We start from the raw sequence: 23,784 nt of genomic DNA on the forward strand, positions 1-23,784 counted from the left end.
GGGGAGAGTGGACAGAGGAGAGGCCCAGCAAGCGTCAGGATAGAGCTGGGTGCCACAAAGGCAGGGCCAGGATTGGAGGGATGGCACTTCTGGCCCCACCCGACTGGACACGGGTTTAAATCCCCCATGGCCTATGATTTCTAATCAGTTGAGCTCCCATAAATCCTGAGGCGGTGAACATGTGCACGTGCTGGGACAGGGCTTCACCTGGAGAGGGCACGGAAGCCCTGTGCCACCCTTACCTTGCCTGACGCATCTTCCCATTTGGTTCTACCTGGGTTGTATCCTTTATAATAAGCCAGTAACCACAAACAAAGTGCTTTTCTGAGTTCTATGAGTTGTTCTACAAATTATGAAACCTAAAGAGGGGGTTGTGGGAACTCCCAAATTTGCACTCAGTGAGGACACCCAGTGTCACTGGAGAATTGGGGAACAGGTGTAAGAAAAAAATATGCATTCCCTATTGGAGAAATACCCACACATTTGGTGTCAGAAGTGGTATCAGAAAAAACAAAACACATAGCTAAGCATGGTGATGCTTGCCTGTAATCCCAGCAGCTCAGGAGGCTGAGGCAGGAGAATCTCAAGTTCAAAGCCAGCCTCAGCAACTTATCAAGGCCCTAGGCAACTCATGGGACCCTGTCTCTAAATAAAATATAAAAAAGAGCTGGGGATATAGCTCAGTGGTTACGAATCTCTGGGTTCAGTCCCTGATGCAAAAAAAAAGAAAAAGAAATAAACAAACAAAACATACTAGTTCTTACTACTTCCTGAAAAATAATAAATTTATCTTTCTTCTACTACAAGGCAGATAGCTTGACAGTATGCTTTATCATTAGAACTTTAAACAGTGTTTGAGATTAGTGATGTGTAGCTACTTGCTGAATCAGTGGATGACCACTCTGTTATGGTTTAGATATGAGATGTCCCCAAAAGCTCATGAGTGAGGCAATGCAAAGGGTTTAGAGGTAAGAGGATTGGGTTATGAAAGCCTTAACCTAATCAGTCTTGTGAATCCACTGATAGGAATTATTAACTGGATGGTAACTAGTCAGGTAGGGCATGGCTGGAGGACGTGGGTCACTGGGGGTGGGTCTTTGGGGTTTTTATTTGGTTCTTTTTGAGCAGAGCACCCTCTCTCTCATCTCATTGTGCTCCATTTGTGCACAATGAATCCAAGAGCATTCTGTTGTCACATATAACTGATCCTTCTGCCATGATGCTCTGCCTCAACTTGAGCACCAAGGAAAGGAGCCAGCTGTCTGTGCACTGAGACCTCTGAAACCATGAGGGCCAAATAAATATTTCCTTCTTAAAACTCTTCTTGTCAGGTTTTTTGAAATGAGAAAACTGACTAAAACCATCAGCCTGCACTTAAGTTTCTATGTAATGACTCTTGGCCAGAAAGCAGAGATTCAGCAAACAAGGGAAGAAAGAAGAAAAATATGTTAAGAGGCCCCCATGATTCATCATTATAAAAGCACAAAATAAAAAGTCTTAAGGCAGACTGCAAGTAGAAAGTGACCACAAAACCTAGAGACCCCACAGGAAGATCCCAGGCAGACCCCACAGGAAGACCCCAGGCAGGAGGCATCACCAGGGTGCTGCCACCCAGGACAAGTACTGGGAGAACCAGTGTCTAGTTTGGTCCCTCCACTCCACTGAGTTCCCTCCTTTGTCAAAGGCAAGTGCTGCCCGAGAGACCCCATGAAGTCTTTCCTCCACTGCCATTTGCCAAGAGCTGGATCTTTGGATCCCCAGATCCTTGCATCTTGGCACCTTTTCAAATCAAGCTGTTTCACATACTCTGGGGACCTTTCCTCAGATTTTTGCAGAGATGTGAGATAAACAACTGCAACCTTCTGTAAGATGCCTCATTCAAAGGCCTCAGCTCTCCCGGCCACTCTCCCCAGCTGGCGGGCAGGAGGGAGAGAAGACAAAGTGGAACAAGGCCCCAGGAAAATGGCGACATGTGCTCCCCTGTGCAATGGCAAATACGTACGCTTAAGAGGCTTGCATTAGTACAACGGTGGAAAATCAATGGTAGTTTCTCAATGCAAGGATAAGAAGCATCTAGATAAAAAATGGTATGACTCTACTTCATGTACAACCAGAGAAGTGAAAAATTGAGCTCCATTTGTGTACAATGAATCCAAGAGCATTTGGCTGTTATGTAAAACTGATTAGAACAAAAAAGAAAAAGAAGCATCTAGGTGCTGAAAACCAGTCAACCTAAACCCAGAACACCCACTGTTAAGAGAAAGAATGTCATGCGTGGACCCTGCAAGAAGAAACTTTATCATCTATGAGCAGCTGGATGAAATGTGTCTCCTACTACTGTAAGTGGTTCTTTAATCCCAGAAAGTTTACAATGCTCATGTACAACAGAAAAGAACATTTACGGTCTGTCCAATCCCAGAGGGATTCCTTCTAGACTCTTCAGTCTGCTGCATCCTGAAGAGGAGTGTACAGTGGCATCATCTGACACAAAGACAACTTCTAGGTCAACTTGGACCAAACCATCAACATGACACCAACATCCAGATTACACTTGCTGAGAGATCTGCTCCAGACTCAGTCACTTCTATTTCTCAGATTGACTGTGAAACCGCTCAGTCCTATGAAGGCCAAATATAGCTCTAACCATCACTTGAAGTGAGAAAAATAACCAGTTACATACACTAAGGCTTTATCACATTCTCTTAGGCTCTCTGTCTTCTGTGTTCTGTTTTCAGGGACAATTCATTAGCAAGTTAGGAGAGAATAAAGCAAGTAGCTTGTATCAAATGATATTCTTAGTTAAACATTATTTTCAAAGAACCACTTGACAACTTCCATGCTTTTACTTGGACATTTCAAAAGTGCATAAGTGTTTAAAGCTCAATTCTGTATGTTCTGGCACTTGATTACATGCAGTGTTTACTTCCTGTGCTGAGTATAATGTGGAGACTGTCCACAGAAAGAAGTGTTGTAATTTATAATTGCATGCTACCAGATGGCATCTCTCTTTCCACATCCCTAACAAGGCCCAGAATAAATGTCTTCCATGGATTAGATTCAGAGCAAGGTATAATTTCATAGCTTTCTAGCTTATTTCATTTAAATTTCCCTTACATTTAAAACACAGTAGTCATAATTGGCATTTATCAAGAGCTTGCTACACACTGGCTTCTCCGCTGAACATTTTCTTTACAGTATCACATTGCAAACTCTTGATAATCCCCAAGGGAGACCACCATTTCCTTTCTTACAAATGAGCAAGCTGATTCTAAGAAACCTGCCTTGGCTTATTGCGCTCATGGATGACTCAGCTGGGACTTAAACACGGGTCCATTTCCAAACTACAAGCTCTCGACACTCCTACTTCGTTTCCTCCTTGCATGAAATTAAATACGCTTGCATTTCTATGGATTTGGTGTGTTTGCTGGCTTCCTTATCATTTACAACCTCCATGAGGGAAAGGGATCATGTCTGTAGATTCCCTGAACCCAGCACACAGATCCGACACTTAGCACATTGCTGATAATTTTTGCTAAATAGAGAAAAGTAGAGTCATCCCTCAGAGTCCCCAGGGGCCAGGTTCCTGCCTCCCAAGTCCCTTGTATAAAATGGTGAAGTGTCTGCCCATAACCTGTGCACATCCTCCCCTATACTTTAAATGATCTCTGGATTACTTACAATACATGATATAATGTAAATACCACATAAATAGGTGTCATATTATATTGTTTAGGGAATATTGACAGGGGAAGAAGTCGACACATGTTCAGTAAAGGCACAATTTTTTTTTTCCTGAATATTTTCAACCTGCACTTGGTAGAATCCTTGGATGAAGAAGTCAAGGATATGAAAACCTGGCCGCATTCACTTATGCAAAGAATGACATGTGGATATGCACGTCACTATATTAAAAATGAGTCCACATTTTTAAAAAATCACAGCATAACCTGATTAAGAAAAAATAGATAATTTAACTGTTCTATTTTTCTCTTCTGGTTTTATTTCCAGAGCCTTAGGGAAAGAACAAATGAGTCACACTGAGATACAGGGAAGTCACTACAGGTAAGCTACAGGAATGGGAAATGACACTACATTATTCTTCAATTCATTAATAAGCTAGATGCCAGATATAAAAACAACAACTTGGCTAGTCAACACTTTTTAAGAACAATTTAATGGAAATAAGAGATGAAGGTAAGAAACAAAAGAAACTGACTTAGAATCTCAAGATCTTGAAAGCTGTCGGTGTGATTCTCTGCCTCCCACTTGGTTTTGGAAGAAGTCACAGCATGACAGAGCAGTCCACGGTTCTTAAATTATCTCTCATATTTATAACATTTCTTGAAACTCTGATCTAACATACAAGGTTAATGGTGAAATATTAGTACATGGAAGGAGCATCCCTTTCTATTTTGTATTTGAAATAATGTCTGGAGCCCAGTAAACATGGACAGGTTTGGGGATCATAAGAGCTGGGATTAAATCCTGATGGTAAAGGAAGCTCAGAATCTGGAACAAAGTCAAACCTCTCTCCTATGGGGCGCAGTGGCACACGCCTATAATCCCAGCAGCTCAGGAGGCTGAGGCAGGAGGATCATGAGTTCAAAGCCAGCCTCAGTAAAAGCAAGGCACTAAGCAACTCAGTGAGACTCTGTCTCTAAATAAAATTCAAAATAGGGCTGGGGATGGGGCTCAGCGGTCAAGTGCATCCGAGTTCAATCCCCAGTACCCTTCCTAACCAGAAGAAAAAGAAAAAAAAAACCTCTTTCCCCTTCCTGAATTAACATCAGAAATGAGTGTGATATGTCAAGAGCTTTGTAATGTTTTGAACAACCAATAAAAAAAAATAAATGTTCATTAAATGTGAAAAAAAAGAGAAATGAGTGTGATAGTGTGGGCCTTCTTTCACATATAGTAACATTTTGAGTGTAAGTGAAGGGTGGGGGGCACAGAGGTACACAGGAAAGCATTTTGTACAATTTAGGAGGGGAAAAAAACTATATAAATGCACTTTGACTTTACTTCTCACAAAGGCACAAGGCAGTCTGGGGAACAGTCTGAACGACTACGCCAGGATGCAGAGTCCTAGGCATGTCCCTTCATTTAATCCAGTCTACATTTTACATTAATAATCTAGATTATTAATGAATGGAGAAGACCACTCTCCTCCTTCCCAATCCATTTGTAATGATTCCATCTCTGGCTCAGGAATACCATGGGAAAATTGTCCACGACTACGGAGAACTGAAAATCATTCACGTATATGGACCGTGAAGAAGAATTATTCTGTGGATCACAATATAGATGCACGTTAAACTCTTGAACACCAAATGTAATGAAAGAGACTTACATGAAAATGCAAAGCAAAAAAAAAAAATCAGGGCAGAAATACCGCAGGAATAATGAAGGATAAATTGTAGTGTCAACAAAACACAATCAGTCTAGGGAGGTCCCAGATATGAAGTCATGGGAAAGAAGCTCACAGAGGTGGAAGACAGGAAGCTAACACTGGAAGAGGAGGTCTGGCACTAGATGAGTGTTAAGCTGTCAGTTCCTCCCCAAAGCACACCAACACAAGAAGATTAAAAAAAAAAAAACTCAAGCAAAGTCAGGCCCGGCAGTACAAGACTGTAATCCCAGGGACTTGGGAGGCTGAGATAGGAGGATCACTAATTAGAGGCCAGCTTCAAGAATTCACCAAGACCCTCAGCAACTTGGCAAGAGCCTGTCTTAAAATTTTAAAAAATAAAAAGTTCTGGGGATATAGCTCAGTGGCGAAGCGCCCCTGATTTCAGTTTCTAGTATATTAAAAAAAAAATAAAATCCAAGATGGTAGAATGAGATGGACATGATTATCCTAGATCCATGACGGCACATATGCCTGGACGCTACATCCTGTATGACCAGAGAAATGAAAAGTTGTGCTGCGATTGTGGACAATGAATAGAAATGCATCCTGCTGTCATATACACCTAATTAGAAGAAATAAAGAGAGAATTCACTCAAAATGGAGGCCTGACTCCACCTAGAATTCGGAGTCTCTGCCTCAGCACAGAAAAACTGTTCACACCTGACTTTTTATCAGCTGTGGGCATAACTAAGGGAGCCAACAGACAGAGGCTCTGCAAACCCTTGGCCCTGTTGCCCCAGTCCATTCCACGTAAAGAAAGGTGCAACGAAGGAGTAAACCACCTTTGAAAAGAAGCCATAAACCTGGACTTTGGTTCCAGCTTCCTGAGCATCAGTGGACCAAAACTGCCTATTACTATGCAAATGGTAACTGCAATTAGGAATTCTGAAATTCAAACTTTGCGGGCAAGGGCCAGGGGATGTCTGTGTCTGCCGCCAGCACAGAATAAGTACTTAAAAATGCTGTTAAACAGAGGAAAGGAAGACAACATAATCCAGTCTATTAAACAACAAGAGATGGTGCTGACAGAGGAAGAATTTAAAGGCAATGTCCCAACTGAGAGATGCTGGAAATAACCATTAGTTCTCATTTATTGAGCACTTACTACGTGGCAGGCATAATGCTAAGAGCATTAGTCACTTTTTTTAATACTCAGAACAACGCAGTGTTGGTGAATTTTATTCTTCCTTCTGTTGTATAGATGAGGAAACAGAATCAAAGGACTTCACCATGCTGTCCCGGTCACCATGCCAACAGTGGCAGAGCTAGGATGTGGACCGAGGTGTGAATCATTTTAAAACCGTATTACCCTCGGCTTGGCATGCTCGCAGACGGCCTACTCTCCAAAGCAGCCACAGACCCTGGAAGGGCAGCTGCACCCCGGAAGGGCCTGCCCAGGCTCAGCACAGCCCACACGAGGAAGCATGAAGCCCCAGGAGGGCGAGAGGACTCCCCTGCAGCCCGCGACATTTTACAGCTACATGGCAGATGGAAACAGGCTCCTGACTTCTCCTTTGTCACTTAACCAGTGTCCCATTCCTCAGTGCAACGCGGGGAACTTGACCAAGGACAACAAGCAGCCACATTAGCAAGCTCTCTGCTCTTGTCACTGACCGATTCTGTTACAACCCAACCCATCGTGCTGACCTTCTGCCACCTCATTCACAGAGCATATGGCTCTCCCTTCCCAGGAGGGTGATGCGCTGTGAAAAACAGAACCAAAAGCCTTTTATTGCACATACTGAAGCAAGGAAGACGATTCACAAGTCACTGCAACACCCCTAGTTGGTTAGCCCACAGAAATTCCATAAACAGCTCCATGTTCCCACAAGGAGTGGGGAACACACTGCAGAAAGACAGAAGGAAACAACTCAGCGCACACAATATACACAACATGCACCCGCAAAGCACACCGGCTTCTTGTACAGCCACTGGGAGCACGGAGGAGGGCCTGCTCAAGGTTGAAGGGCCACGCAATGGCTCAAGGTGCACAAGGCAAGGCACTCACTGAAGGAACTGCTTGTCCTAAAGTCGCCAAAAGGTCAATGCCTGCATTGTCTTTCTTATCTTTGGAGCCCCCTAACCTAGCAAAGTGACCTGGTGATTGCTGCCAGTGTTCTAAGGGGACCTTGCTGAGAAGCCTTCAGGTCCCACTGCAGAGAACAAATATTTCACCAAGGCTCCGCCTCAGTGTTACCCACAGAAAATCTTAACCTGATGGACCTTTTGATCCTTGTGCTCAGCATCCAATCTTACAGTGGGACCTGTCATACATGCCTATATCCCCCAAAGCAGGTGTAGCTCCAACACACACCAAGTGCTCAGGAATGTGGGCTGACTCTAGTAGGCTCTGTCTTGAACCCTGTTCCATGCACAGTGTTATCAGCGACTTAAAAACAGCCCAGTCTGTTAGTTATAACAAGTTGGAAGGTAAAGCTACTATAAATCAAACATCCCTAATCTGAAGATCCAAAATGCTCCAAAATCTGTGACATTTTGAGTACTGAAATGATACTCCAACTCTGATAGTTCAATGTCCACAAACTTTATTTCCTCCCAGTATTATTCAAAAGTGTTATATACAATTACCTGAAGGCTATGTGTTTAAGGTGTATATGAACCAGATGGATTTCTTGTTCAAACTTGGGTTTCATCCATGGGATACTGCATTACGTATATGCAATATTCCACAATCCCCAAACATCCCAAATCTGAAACTCTTCTTGTTCCAAGTAATCTAGGGTGCCATTCATAGAAAGGGACTTCAGGGATGGGGCTGTAGCTCATCGGCAGAGCTCTTGCCTTGCACATGTGAGGCACTGGGTTCAATCCTCAGCACCACATAAAAATAAACAAATAAAATAAAGGCATCCTGTCCATACACAACTACAAAAGGGGGGGGGGGCTTTATTTTTCACTCATGATATTCAGAGGATTGTAACAATGTTGCCCTGAATAGTAAGTTACCCAAGGTGCAGCAGAAGAAATGGAGAGAGTTATCTAGAAAGAGAACAAATAAATGCTACAATTGCATTCAGGCATCTGAGAACTTCTGAGCTCAGGACAGAGGGAAGACATGTTCCCCTTCTCACCTAGGGCAGGATGAGGACCAGTGAGTCAATCCTCCAGGGGGACTGTCTTGGCTGCACACAGGCACCTTCAAAAGGTGAGACATCTGCTCACCCAGCAACCTGCCAGGTGTCAGAAAGTTCCTGCTCCCTGGGAAGGTTTTACCCTGAGGCTGCAGGATCACAGCTGCCCAGGGCATCAAAGAAGGGATTCCTGTATCCACTGCTCCCCCAAACTAAGGAGGACAGGGTGTACTTTGGTGTCCTGTTCTCTTTGCTCAAGGAGAATCAACAGTTATAATAAGAGGTTCTGAAGGCAATTTTATTGTGAAGTAAAAACAAAGACTATTTCTATAATAATAGACTAGAAAGAATTAACACCATTTGCAAGTAAGAAAAATGTATTTGGAAAATGTGTGTACAGGATGTAAATATCTGAGCTATCTACATTCATGGTTATTTCTATTTCTCAATAGTTTTTTGGTTTTTCTTTTAGTTTTTGTTTTTCTAGATGAAGAAAAAAGTGCAAAGGAGAAACATAGTACTTCTTCTGGAACATTTTCATCTTCCTCTAAGAAGAAAAAGATGAAATTATTTTCTGAAACACAGTCCCAAGAGGCTGACACTTTGATCCCCTTGCTTTCCCTTTAGCCCTTCTTAAAAAATCTTAAATATATATATGTGTGTGTGTGTGTGTGTGTGTGTAATATATTTTTTTAAAGAGAGAGAAACTTTTAATATTTATTTTTTAGTTTTCAGTGGACACAACATCTTTATTTTATTTTTATCTGGTGCTGAGGATCAAACCCAGCACCCCGCGCATGCCAGGTGAGCGGGTTATTGCTTGAGCCACATCCCCAGCCCAATATATATATATATATTTTTAGGGCTGGGGTTGTGACTTAGTGGTAGAGTGCTTGCCTAGCATGCGTGAGGACTGGGTTTGACCCCCAGCACCACATTAAAAAATAATATTTTATATATATACTTTTTTTAGTTGTGGATGCACACAATGCCTGTATTTTATATATTTCTTTTTTATGTGGTGCTGAGGATTGAACCCAATGCCCCACACTTGCTAGGCAAGCACTCTACCACTGAGGCACAACTAAGCCCTCCCCTTAGCCCTTCTTAAGTATAATTTGCAGCCACATTAATATTTTATTTTATTTTATTATTTTTTAAGAGAGAGTGAGAGAGGGGAGAGAGAGAGAGAGAGAGAGAGAGAGAGAGAGAGAGAGAGAGAGAGAGAGAGAGAGAGAATTTTTAATATTTATTTTTTAGTTCTCGGTGGACACAACATCTTTGTTGGTATGTGGTGCTGAGGATCGAACCCGGGCCGCACGCATGCCAGGCGAGCGCGCTACCGCTTGAGCCACATCCCCAGCCCCAACACATTAATATTTTATGAAGTGAATGCTATTAACATTTCCAAGCTGGTTTGCATTTTGAACAAGAGGCTACTCCTTCACCTGATTGACTGTGCCTGCCCCAGGAATGTCCTCTTTGAAAACAGTGAGTGAAGGCCTCAAGGGAGGTAAGGACTCCTCATCGGCTCCTTCCCAGCACCTACTGGACACTGGAGGGTGCTTGCTGAGCAGGTGAGCCTGTGGGTGGGCGAGGCAATCCCAGCAAAGGCAGAGGATGGCGTGACTTTGACCTTTTACCTTTGGTGCCAGGCTTTGTCTTATCAAGGGCCATCTAGTGCCACAGGGAGAGGAGGACTAGAAGACAGTCTGCAGAGCTCTTTAGTGTTTTCTTACACACTGAGACATGCATCGGTGGGAGGCCAGAGGCAGGGATGTAGGGAAGAGGAGCGATTCAAGCATAGTGGTTTGAGACACAAAAAAGGAATGCACGTGCAAGCCGAGGCCAATCATGGGACGGTGAAGTATCTAAGAAGGGTTAACAAGTCTGGCACCTTCCCACATGTGGATCTCAGTCAGAGGACTGGCACGTGCCCAAAGTTCATTTAACATGCCACATGTGGATAGGTGAACTTCAAAACAAGTGAAGATCAAACTCTACACCACCAGGGCACAGAAGGTAGGTTTACAGCTTGTCTCATAAATTCTACGCCAAATGGAAACAGCTCTGAGAAAAGGTGCACATTTCCAAAATGTCCAGCATTAATATAATCTACTGTACAACCAAATCCAAATCCATTGTGTAACAGATTCATATTATTTCTGTTGACAGAAACAAAACAGATCTCTAGCTAACATGTGGCAAGCTGCAGGGGTGAGGAGGAACACACTCTGGAACACTTTGTTCCCCCGGGCTCCGATGTTAGGATGACCGATATGCCAACAAAAGACACAGGTTGGAGGAATACCAAGAAATCACCACTTACAGAGCCAGATACGGTGGCGCATGCCTAGAATCCCAGTGGCTCGGGAGACTGAGGAAGGAGGATCAAGAGTTCTAGGCCAGCCTCAGCAACTTAGTGAGGCCCTGGCTGAAAAGAAAAAAAAAGACGGGGGGGCTGGGGATGTGGCTCAGTGGTAAAGCCCCTGGGTTCAATCCCCAGTAAAAAAAAAAAAAAGAAAAAGAAAAAAATCATTATTCATAATTTTCTTTCCCTTGCTTCCACGGGCCAACATTCCTCATTATCTCCCCTACAAGCATGTAATATATCAATAAAACAGCCAAAACATAAACAAAACAAGGAAAACACCAACAGCAGAGCCCTCAAAGTATAGAAAGTATTTTCCCACACACTAACAAACTTAATTCCACAACAGTTTCATGGGAGGGGTATCATTATTCCCAATTCGTACATAAGGAAGTTTAAGAAATATTTTAAGTTTAGAAACATAACTTTATTATTAAAGTTATTAAACATTATTATTAAGATATTATTATTTAAAACTAATATTTTGGGGCTGGGATTGTAATTGTAGCTCAGTGGCAGAGTGCTTGCCTAGCACATGTGAGGCACTGGGTTCGATTCTTAGTACCACATATAAATAAATAAATGTCCATCAACAACAAAAAAATTTAAAAAAAAAAAAACCTAATATTTTGACTAATTCCAAGACTGGAGTCTTTCCCTGGGGGCAGGGGTGGCAGGGAAAGAGAAGCCCCTTAAGTGCAGCAGTGTTTTCTCAGAGCAGGAAGAAAATATTTTAGATTACTCTGTCCCATCACATCTCCGTCTTCCTCAGAAACCAGCCTGGGACTTGTCTGCTGAGGGCGAGGAGGCAGATGTTAAGAAACTAGGATGTTACATAAGGTCTACTTTTTTTTTTTTTTTAAGAAAGCACTACGTGCTGTCACAGATTTTTTAATGGATTTTATGGATTTTGCATTTAGGCAACTGAAAAAAAAATACAGACCACATTTACCAACAAAACAAAACAAAACAAAAAACATTAGCAGGGCATGGTGGTGCATGCCTGAAATCCCAGCAACTCAGGAGGCTGAGGCAGGAGGATCACAGTTCAAAGCCAGCCTCAGCAACTTAGTGAGACCCCAAGCAACTTGGTGAGACCCTGTCTCTAAATAAAATAGAAAAAGAATACTACTAAGCCATACCCCAACTCTTTTAATAAAGTGCCTCTGGGTTCAATCCCTGGTACCAAAAAAATAAAATAAAATAAAATAAAACATTATTGGGTTAAAATATATCACAGTGATGGCCACATTGTGGGCAGCGCCTGTGTGGAAGGACACAATACCATTTTAACATGGGAGCTCTGAAACCACCAGAAAAGGACAGCCACAGGGACACATATACACACCCAGCACCAAACCAACCCTCACTTCATATGGTCAGATACCTCATCCTCTCAGGACTGTGTGTACACAGCACACAAGGCTGCTTCCATAAACTGCTTTTGCCATAAACGACTGCCCAATAAAATAAAAATTAATGATTAACTTTTGCTCCCTGAAAGCCACTGAAGAAGAAAACAGGTATTTCCTGAATAGCCTTTGCATAGAGGGAACTGACTTTTCCCAGGCTCTATAAAAACCTTTACAATTATTTGCCACCAGGACTTAGTCTTAGAGCTAACATAAATATGTGACACCTGAAGAAGTCAGATCTTGGGTTGAAATGCTTACTAATCATAGGTGTGTTGGGGGTCAAAATTTTCCTTAAAAATGCAAGCTCCTAACCAGCGTTTGCTTTTGAAATGCCTGGAGTCTGAACAGTGATCCCACCCCCTCCCACCATTTCTACATATCTGGAAGTGGAATATTGAAGAATCAATGACTACAAACTAGGTTCTTTGCTAAGCACTAGAGATACGCAGCCATTAGGGAAGAAAGGCAAATAAATTAAGACCTAAAAGAAAAATAGGAATTAATCAGACCAGACAAGAACTACTAGAGCTAGAATAATTTGAGTTCAAATCCCAGAGAGAAGGGAAACCCAGAAAGGTGACCTTATTTTCCCTAGAGGTCAACTGATTCAAATAGCAGTAGATATGCAAGAGGACTTTCAATAGACTCACAGCCTAAGGTGGGGAAAAGGAGTTCAGGCCTGAAAGGAGGAGAAACCATGGTAAAACCCCCCAGACAAAGTGGCTGGCACTTTGAAAACTCTTCCCAGGCTGAACTAAAAATAGACCGGTCCTCAAGGGACTAAAGCTCAACTTCAGATCTCAATTCCTGACTGCACTGAACTAAGATGAAATAGAAGTATCCAGAAGCAAAGGTAAACATGCTCTAGAGAAGGATCAAACTATCTAGATCTCAAATAACTTCTATAACTTTTTACATACAATGTCTGGTATTCAATCAAAAATAACTAAACATGTGAGAAAACAAGATGTAACCAAAAACCAAAAACAACAACTGACATTCCTTATCAGAGGAAGACATTAAACAATGATAACTAAGGGGCTGGGGTTGTGGCTAAGCGATAGGGCGCTTGCCTAACATGTGGGAGGCCCTGGGATGGATCCTCAGCACCACATAAAAATAAATAAAATAAAGGTATTGTGTCCAACTACAATCAAATTTTTTTAAAAAAATGATAACTAAAAAAAAAACAGTGAAATAATAGTACACCTTGAACACAACAGATGAAATTTTTGAAAAGACAATACCAATGAAGCCAGAATTAAAAATAGGTAGTCAACATAGATGGATGAATGGAGCCAAGGTGAGAAAAACAGACCAAACCGGTTTAGGTCCAAAAGGTTAAGACTCTGCTGAGGGAGATTGAAATGTGAATGTCCCCTGGTGGATACTGCCCTTCCCAAAGAACTGTTAATATAGCAACCCCTGAGCAGACAGGGAACTGCTAATTAATTCACCCTGCACCCTGCTTCCTGCTGGGATCACTCCCCCCACACACACCCCCACACCCTACCCCTTCAGCCCACCAGTTTACCACTTCTTCCTTCCCTACCTGCATCTCCCAGTCACTTGTACAGGATGAAGGGAAATGAACAAGATAAGGGGCAAGAATGTAAAAGAACAAAGAAAACTTTAGATGTATAAAGGGATGGGACTTCCTCATCCCAGGGGTTCCACCTTTTGGGTCCCCTTCCTCCTTAGGGGAGAAGTCTGTTCTACTACCCTTTAAATAAAGCTTCTCCCTTTCTACTCTCCACTTTCCTCGGGGGCTTGTCTGATGTTACATTTCAGCATTCAGGGGAGCAGGACTCTAAGCTAACGGATAACTGGAAGTTCACCAAGTGTTGAAAAGAACAGTTTTGTTCCTTTTCTTTGGTTAAAATGGAGGTAAATATAGCAAACTGTTAACACATCTTCAATCTAAGTGGTAAGTACATAGGTATCTATTATACTATTTTCTGTACTCTTCTGGATTTTTGTGACATTTCATAATTAAATGTTTAAAAAAGAAAAAGGTGTGGCTAAAGGGAGATGAGCAAGGGCCAGATTATTTTAGGCTTCAGAAGTCATATTCAGAAATCTTCATTCTGCAGACAGTAAGAAACCCCTTATGATTTTAAACAGGGAGGTGACAGCATTTGACTTGCTCCATGAAGATCACTCTAGTTGCAAGACAGCAAACGGGGTGAGGGTAGGAAGCCCAGCTGCCAGGAAACCTGGTACAATAAGCCAGGTGAAAGATGATGACAGCTCGTGCACTGGAAATGAAGGAAAGCTGTAAAGATCCGAAGGATGGAGTGAGTTTTCTTCAGTCCTTACAACTGCTGCCCGGTCAAATCAAGGCCACTGAGACAATCACAAATCTAAAGTATGAGCGATTTCATTAGAACAAGGGCAACTTCCAGGACACAGCCTGGGACTGGTAAAATAAAAATTAAAAAAAAAAAAATCTGGATTTTTCTGCAAATCCTTAGAAGAAGCCCCAGCAGTTATAAGACTGAAAGCTAATAAGCACTCAGCTCAACACCAGATGGCCAGATAGATACATTCACAACTTGCCAGGATTTCTGAAGCCTTGTGCACCCTTCCAAACATGCAGATGCTTTTTATCTGAGAGGGAAAAAAGCCTATTTCTGATTCTGATAGCAAATGCCAAGTCACATTTTGCCAGTAGAGAATGGCATCCACAAACTCCCTGAGAATTTTGCAATCTTATTCTCATTTTGAAGAGACAGGCTGTCTTTCAGTGCTACTTCCACAGGTCCCCCAAGAAAGTAAAAGAAAAGGAGGGAGAACAACAATTTCTGAAGAACTCAGCTGCTGCCTTCATACCCAAAAAAGTAGATCTGTGTCTCTAGATTATGCACATTTTTTTTCTGTGAGGACAAATTAAGCATATCCAACAGAAACTTATCTGCACTTTCTGAAAAATGACCTGAGTCACAGAGTCTGACAAGTTCTTCAATAACACTGAGCTTTTTGACCCTCCAGTGGGGAGAGGCTGGAAGAATTCATTTTCCTTATCATTGTGTTTTGTGCTTGTCCAAAAGTATTCACTAAGCACACCCAGTTCTCAGTGTGGACAGCTTACTGTTGTCCTTTGGGCTGATTTATGAATGCCTAGTTTTCTAGATATGGAATTTTACATAAAATTTTCCCCCAATCTGTTCACACAACAAAAAAATATTCAAAGATGTTCTTTTTAAAGGAAGAGCTTTCCAAACATATGCCCATTTAGCGTTTTAATTTTTATGTATCTTGTACGAGAGAGTGGTTTCAGAGGTAGGAAAATATACTAGCTTGCATTCAACAATCCCCATACCAGAATAGAAAAAAGGGACAAATTTGTGAATAATGTCATTCAAAGTCTGATATATGAAGAGGTTCAAGAAATAAATAATCACTGAAGGACCCAACTTTCTGGCTCAACATTTATTCAACATTCTCATTTTGTCGAAATAATTTGCTGAATCAAAAACTTGAACCCATCAAAATTCAGCCAAGTAGCTACAAGAAAAATACCACCTAACAGATCTTAGGAGTTAATACTAAAACATTAATGAATTTTGCACAGTTATTTATATATCATTCTTTGATCAAATTTATGAGATTGAGTATAATTTCTCAAGTATTAATGACCATTACCATCCAGCAGCTAACTGAAGATCATAGGGGCTGGGGATGTAGCTCAGTGGTACATATGCCCAGCACGAATGAGGTCCTAGGTTCATCCTTGACACCAAAAAGGGAAAAAAAAGCTCACAGACACTTTATATGACACTTGAAGGCTACAAGCAAGGTATGCTTAGTGTCCCTTTAGAGAAATTCAAGATTGATGTCGTGAGAACAGAAATCCTTGCTCTCGTCTGCCAAGAGGACAGAGCTACCTTCCAGGATACGAGCTCAGCGGAAGATACTCACTGGGTTGAGCACTTCTTCAGCAGAGTGGTGGACGGTCCACCAGTCCGAAGTCCACTCCCACGCATTCCCCACTATGTTGTATAAGCCATAACCATTGGGAGGAAAGGCGTCCACCTAAAAGCAGAGAAGGGAAATGCTGTCAAAGCACTGCCCTCGTTCAAAAGAACCTCTCTGGGGCAGAAATGTGCTAAGAGCTATAATTTCAGAGTAGAAATACTAATTTTCATTCCCAACAGTCAAAATACAATTTGACCAACATGAAAACAAAGAAAAAGGCATTTTTTATTTTACTTTGAGTCCTCAAAGGGATTGTAGGAATCTAAGAGGAGTTTACATTAAATAGCATGGAAGGCTGTGCAATTATTTCTGATAGACCGACTAGAGCTGATCATATGTCAAATCTCCAATGGTGTGTGTTTGTGTGTGCTGTGCACACACGTGTTCACGGATGACAGTGGGACCTTCAAGATCATTAAGAGGAATAGCACACTGGACTCACTGTGAGTCTTGTCCCCTGAGCTCAGCTCCCCGGCCACAGTGTCTTTCAGCACTGACCAACGCCAGGTCCACTCTGTCTTCTCCATCAGCCCCCTCCGACCTGCCTGAGCCATGACCATTAAAAACTGAGAGGATTTGTTTTTATGGAAAATGTGAACTCCTTATTGAGTGTACCTGAAATAGTGGGTTTGCAGTCTCTGGCATATGGAAGTCTGAAGCAAATTACATATTCAGGTAGGAATTATACCACATTTGAAAGGCAGGTCAGACAGTGACGCATAAAATTGTTACAGTCATAGCCTGAAAGCATCCAAAAAAAGGAGGGCAAGAAAAAAATCTTTAACTAAACAACAGTAAATGCAGAACAGATTTGCTAGTTTCATAACTTAAAATTTCTCCCAATCTTTTTTTAAAATTTTTATTGGTGCATTATAATTACACGCAATAGTAGCATTCATTATACCATATTTTTGTATGCACTTAATTTGATAGATCTCATTACCCAGTACCTTCTCCTTCTTCCCTCCCCTCCAATATTTTAAAAGAAATTGTGAGCAGAAAGGAAAATTTCATTTTTTCAATGAAAAAAACAATCAGGTTATCCTTGGAGCCTTTTATCTTTTGGTAAATGTGTGCTTTTTCCATGCTAACGAAGTAGGACTGAAAGAATGAATAAAATAACATTCATTTCTATGTGGCTTCAGATGGTTTCACATGTACACATGAATATGGAAGCATCTGCTGCTTGGGCAATTCAGAGCATTTCAATCAAAGTTAGGAAGCTACTCTGAAAAGAAGCTCATCTGATGAGTTGGAAAGTCGAACACTGTTGACGCTCTGCCTCCACAATCACCATTCATTCTGGAAACAGCAGTACTTGGGCACTGCTTCATTCAGTTACTCCAAGCCCAGCAACTACAGGCAGGGAGAGGTTCAGTGTGACTAAGATCCCGAGAGCGTAATGAGGGAGGAGAGAAGAAAATACCGGAAACTAAAAATCCAGTTCTAAAAGGCAGAAGGGACAAGCGGGTAACAGAGGGAGAGAAAATGCCACAGAAATTCCAAGAGGGAAACATTTCTGGCCCCAGGTACTGTCCCCCACAGAGGTGGAGGTGTCTCAGCAGACACTGGAAGACAGGTCTGAGACGGGGAGAGGCCACAACACGAGCTGTTTTTTTTTTTAAAAATCTGGAGAGGGTCAGAAAGAAGAAATTCATGTGCTTCAGTAAGGGAAGGGGAGAAGCAGGAGAATAAGCACAATTTTAAAATTAAACATCCTGGAGGAAGGATTTATGGGGGGGCCGGGGTGCTTCTAGAAAGAACAGACAGAGCCACTCTCAAGAGCCAGGCTGAGGTCCCAACTTACCAGTTAACATCAGGCAAGTACTTCAACCTCTCTGGGTGCTACTGATCCATAAATGGAAAAATAATGGGACCTACCCAAAAAATCTGGGTGTTTTTCTCCCCCCTTTAAATAATCTGATGTTTAACTGAGGTAAAATCAGAAGGTCACCAGCCCCTAAATTACTGTATGTATTTCTTTAGGAAAAGTGAAAATTTCAACTACTCAACGTTAAATTAATCATATTAACCAGAGCTTACCCTCAGGAGCCTCAAAAGAAAACAGATACAAGACATGGGCTTCTGACAAGCTAACCTTCAGGTGAACAAAGTGATACCCATTAAAACCAGAAAGAACTCAACGGTACGAGGGTGACCCAGCAAAATGTAAACTCAATTCTTTCTTTTATTTATATATATATATATATATATATATATATATATATATATATATACTTTTTTTAGTTGTTCATGGACCTTTATTTTATTTATTTATATGCAGTGCTGAGAAGCAAACCCAATGCCTCACACATGGTAGGCAAGTGCTCTACCACTGAGCCACAACCTCAGCCCCTGCATTCAATTCTTTAGGCTCACCGTGGTCCAAGTATTTTCCTTGGTTTCAAGTCAGATATGAAATAATTAAATGTATGAGTTATCCAGTGAGGAAGCCACTTTACGATAGTATATGTGCTCTCAACTGTCCAGAGCACATGAATAGCAGCAGAGCAGCTCAGGGGGACTCAAGAAAAGCCTCAATTGAAAGACAGAGGTCACAATAAGTCTCCAAACATAGGTGGGGGTCACCTCTCCCTGGCTTTCTTGCTTTCTCCTCAGGTCTGGTTTCTCCAATTGGTCCTTTTTTTTTTCTTTTTTGGTACTGGGGATGGAACCCAAGGGCACTCAACCACTGAGCCACAACCCCAGTTCTTTATATTTTTTATTTTGAGACAGGGTCTCCCTAAGTTGCTTAGGGTCTCACTAAGTTGCTGAGGCTGGCTTTCAATTTGGTGATCCTCCTGCCTCAGCCTCCTGAGCCAGTGGGATTACAGGCATGGACCACCACACATGTATCTCAAAAATTGGTTCTTTCGAGGCTCCTGGTAACTGTTCTAACTTTGTCTTAGTAGCTTCCATGGCAACTTCTTCAGGTAGGAAGATGTGCTGATCTCCCCCCATCCAATGTTCCAGCTCTAAATATCAGAAGAATGTCCTTATTTTGCCACAAATTTTGTGTTTTTCTGCAACAGTGCACTGACTTGAGAGGACCTAGCTCGATTTTCCTCGGCAGCCAGGTAAACAGAGCTAGGCGCTGCTGTAGTGGCAAGTGCTGTACAATATAAGTGCATGATGGCCCAAGACAGCTGTATCATGGCCTTCTGCTAAAACAGGCACTTCCATCATTTGTCCCATCCTTCAGAAACAGTTATCAAAGACCGATCCAAATGAGAGCAGAGATGGAGGCCATTACTCTCTCAACTGGGACTGGCCCATCTGGGGACCTCGTGATCCTGCCCAACTGCTGATCATGTGGCTGCTTCCACACTCTGGCCTTCAAAGATATCTCATGTGCATATCGACTACTGAGACCTGCACCTACCACCCGCCCAGGAGCACCCTCTTGGCTTCGAGGTTTACAGCAGTGGCCTTCCTTGTCACAGCATGCCATCCTTGAGTGGACCCAGGCTGCTGAAGCCCTTCTCCTGCCAGTCTCTCGTGGATCCACAGCCAAGAGGGCCAGGTGCCAGCTCTACACTGCAGTGCCATCCATTTTCAGGGATTGCTGTGTGTACAGGTGAGTTGTCACACACTCCCTGGCAGATTCCAACTCGGAGGACTGCTGCGGCCGTAACAGCCATCCCCTGTTCTGGGGTCTGACGAGCACCCACATCAGCACCTCCAATGGCACTCTGTTCACCCTGCAGCGCCACTTCTGCTGCCCCATGGTGGCCCACTAGGCACCCTCAGCACAGTGCTCCACGCAGCAAGTTGGGCTCTTCTCCCATTTGAAGTGGAGAAAAGGGCTGAGATCATCTCTTCCCGAAGACCTCCAGGCATGGTCTTCACTGAATAAAACTATGTCCTGGGAGGGCAGCAGCCGTCCTGAAGGAACCTTGGGAGGAACTGGCTACCTACCACATGGTTTGATTAGTCTTTGCCCCTGTGCAATCATGCATTTCCCATGGGTTTGTGTTAATTAATCACATGCATAACTCACACATATGGAATTTGATGCACACACATAAATGCACGCATACACTTACTAAAGGGCTATTCTCATGCAATTTCTTTTTTATTTCTATTCTGCTCTGAAAACTACGATGCTGAGGATCGGGGCAAAGTGGTCAAGGAGGTGGGTGCCGTGGCCTCCCCTCCAGCCTGGCTCTTTGGGTCCCGAGCTGTTTCCTCCTCTCCCCACTCAGCCCAGCTGCTGGGAGCACTGTGGATCTCCCCAGCTCACAGGTGGTGGATATTGTATTGTCCTGGGAAATAGAAGAGTACTTTGAGTAAAAGGTATGCCTCCCAAGTTCAAGTGCCACTTACATGATGAGGATGTCACTGGTTCTGAAAAGTGAAAGGGCGCATACCTAGGAGTGGAATCACGAAGTGATAAGTAACTCTAATGTTCAGCCTTCTGAAGATTCACCAAACTGTGGTCCACAATGGTTGCAGTTTCTTACATTCCCACGAGCCCCTGTGAAGATCCAGCTCCTCCACACCCTCTGCAGTGCTTACTGCTGTCTGTCTGCTGGGTGCAGTGTGGTCACATGTATCCCCCACATTCAGGTTTGTTCAATGAACGTGTCAAAGTTGCTGGTTTTCACATGTGTTTCCAGTGTACAACTATAATAAGCATATGTTCGTGTCATGTCTTCTAAACCAAGTAAGCTGGATCATAAACCATTTTTATACTTTGATCAGCTTTTATTTTAGATATGTTGAAGCTGTACTGTTAGGTATATAAACTTACTGCTCTTAAATCTTAAAAAAAAATACAATGCTGAAATCAGGACAGGTCACATTAATTTTCAGTTTCTGGTAGGTCACGAGCTTCTCTGTCCTTCATCTTTTCCAAAAATGACTTGGTCGTTCACTTATTTTATTTTTTAGCAGCAATTTTGTAATCCTTTGATCATGTACCAAATAAACACAAATCAATATGGGAAGCGTTATTTTTGTGTCAAACAAAAATACAAATGCTTTCAAAACATGACAATTGTTTGAAAGACTGTTGGAAAAAAAAATGATTCTCTAAACAACAAATTTAATATAGGGCTATTTTCCCAGAAGATTTATTTCCTCAGTGTGTTAAGAGAAAATGAAAATGTTTTGGCTCTACTCTGAGTGATGGCGTCCCCCTCAAAATTCATGCTGAAATTTAATCTCCAATGCAACAGTGTTAAGAGGGGTGGTCTCTACAGGGAGGGTGACTAAGGGATGCTGCGTGATTCTGCATGGGATTAGTACCCTCACAAAACAGCTCTAGGTTGAAGGAAGCGCTCCCCTGTCCTTCTGCCTCCCAGACAGGTGAGGGCACAGTGGTCAACCCCTCTAGAGGATGTAGCAAACACCACGGCTGCTGGTACCTTGATCTTTGACTTTCCAGCTGCCCGAACTGGGAGAAATAAATTTCTGTTTATAAATTGGCCTGCCAGTGGTGTTTTGTTATAGCAGCACAAATGGACTAAGACAGTTTTTTTAACACGGTTTCATTAGTGTATGATTATGCAGCAGAAGAGCAGGAAGATAGGAACTCTTGCAGGCCTTCTAGAAAACACAGGGCCATATATTCCAAAGTCTTAACCAAGGAAGTTTTGTAGGGCTAGGGATGTAGCTCGGTCAAGCACGTGCTTAGCCATGCACAAAGCACTGGATTCAATCCCCAGCACTAGAAAAAGGAAGAAGAAAAAAAAAAGAACATTTTCTAACCTTTGACTCTTTAATTTCACTGCTAGACATCTGTCTTTTTTTTTTTAATACCTTTGTTTTGTTTATTTAGTTTTCTTTGTGGTGCTGAGGATCGAACCTAGTACCTCAGGCATGCTAGGCAAGCGCTCTGCTACTGAGCCACACCCCAGCCCTACGCATCTGTCTTTTAAAAATCAGAGACAGCAATGCAGCTCCATATTTATTTATGAGATACTCACTGTATGTTTTACCCCCTCAAAAAAAATAATAACCTAAATCTGCAACAATCAGAGATAAATAAAAGTTTATTCCTTTGACTGTTTATCCAGCTGCTGAAAGAAATGTATTGGTGACAACTATTCATGTAAAAAAAAAAAAAAAGAAAGAAAGGAAGGAAGAAAAAAATGTTCCCTATATTAAGTAGGTAAAAACAGGATTTTAAATATTGTGTCCAGTGTGATCCAAATGCGCTATGTAAAAAAAAATCTATGATGTACATACACCAGAAACACGTATGCCAGCCAATACAGTAGTTCAGAGCACGAGCTTTGAAAACACACCGACCTGGTTCAAATCCCAGCTGTGCCACTTTCCTGCTAGTGCAACCCTGGGCAAGTAGTTAACCTCTCTGTACCTCAGAATGCTCACCTGGAAAATGGGGAAAATAGTACCTACCTTACAGAATTGAATCAACAGTAAAAGGGACAATTCATGCAAATGGCTAAGCACTATGCCTGGCACACTGAAAGCATTCAACATCCACTAGCCAAGAATGAACAGAAAGGAAAAGCACTAAAATGCTACCAAGGATTCTCTCTGGGTGGCACAATACGAGATCAATTTAGCTTTCTCTTTACGGTGGTCTTGTTTTTCTAAAATTTGTACAAGTCTACCTTATTAAGGGATCAGGGGGAAAAAATACAGTATAAAATTGGGGGCTATTGGCGATTGGTGGCCAATCGCCAATAGTCCCCACTACTAGGGAGGCTGAGGCAGGAGGATTGTAAGTTCAAGCCCAGCCTCAGCAACTAAAAGAAAACTCAGCAACTTAGCAAGTCCCTGTCTCAAAATTAAATTAAAAGGTCTGAGGATGTAGCTCAGTGGTAAAGCACGCCTGGGTTCAATCCCCAGTACAAAAAAAAAAAAAAAAAAGAGAGAGAGAGAGAGAGAGAACATCAGATTAAATACTAGTGTTGTCCCTGTGACAGCTGAACGCAGCCGCGGCCACCCTCCTTCACAGGGTCACTACTCACGGGTGCAGTTCCTTGGAAGCCGTCCTCGGCAGTGTTGGTCACTGGGAACTCGCCCTGCCAAATGTTGGCATAATGTTGGCCTCTCGGCTGCAGCTTGTTGCCCCAGGGGAAAAGTCTGTTGGAAGAGACACGGGCATCAGCCTGCCAAAGGGAACGGCTTCTGGGTTAAAGTCAAGGGACGAGGGAACGACACTCTTGCTCTGAGTGAGCTTTTAAAATATACATATATATAGAGAGAGAGAAGAGCTTTTAATCGGTTTTTCCTAGTTTCCTTGTAACAGCTCATGTCAAGTTACCAACAACCTCAGTCCTTCCTGAGCACTCGGAAGGCTGGAGGCCAATCCCATCACTAACAGCAGGACTTGGGAGAGCAGGGGAAGGAGGCCTCATCCTGGACTTATTTGGTAGCGTGATCAGGCAGCACCACACCACACTTTTTTATAAAGCCGTGGCTATTTTAAGGAGCTTTTCCTAGAAGATGTGACCCAAACATGAGTTTTCTGTCTCATAGCTCTAGAAGCGAAGAAATACCACCGCTTCAGAAGATGCCTAAAATAAGAAAATGCTAGCAGCG

At 42.5% G+C, this 23,784-nt stretch overlaps 1 protein-coding gene across 3 annotated transcripts in view; it reads right to left on the reverse strand.

Annotated features, from left to right (window-relative positions):
- Nucleotides 1-23,784, reverse strand: part of Sumf1 (sulfatase modifying factor 1) — an 84,639-nt gene that overhangs the window by 24,534 nt on the left and 36,321 nt on the right. Inside the window, exons 6-8 of one of the 3 annotated variants that reach the window (XM_026383109.2) lie at nt 23,211-23,325; nt 22,522-22,605; nt 16,210-16,323 (exon numbers count right to left, since the gene is read on the reverse strand). In XM_026383109.2, the coding sequence (XP_026238894.1) occupies nt 16,210-16,323; nt 22,522-22,605; nt 23,211-23,325 (313 nt within the window). The remainder of the gene's footprint in view (nt 1-16,209; nt 16,324-22,521; nt 22,606-23,210; nt 23,326-23,784) is intronic. The other 2 variants (XM_026383110.2, XM_026383111.2) reach the window with 2 other exon arrangements.

This window comes from Urocitellus parryii, chromosome 16 (assembly GCF_045843805.1).
Source record: "Urocitellus parryii isolate mUroPar1 chromosome 16, mUroPar1.hap1, whole genome shotgun sequence".
NCBI classification, from domain to species: domain Eukaryota; kingdom Metazoa; phylum Chordata; class Mammalia; order Rodentia; family Sciuridae; genus Urocitellus; species Urocitellus parryii.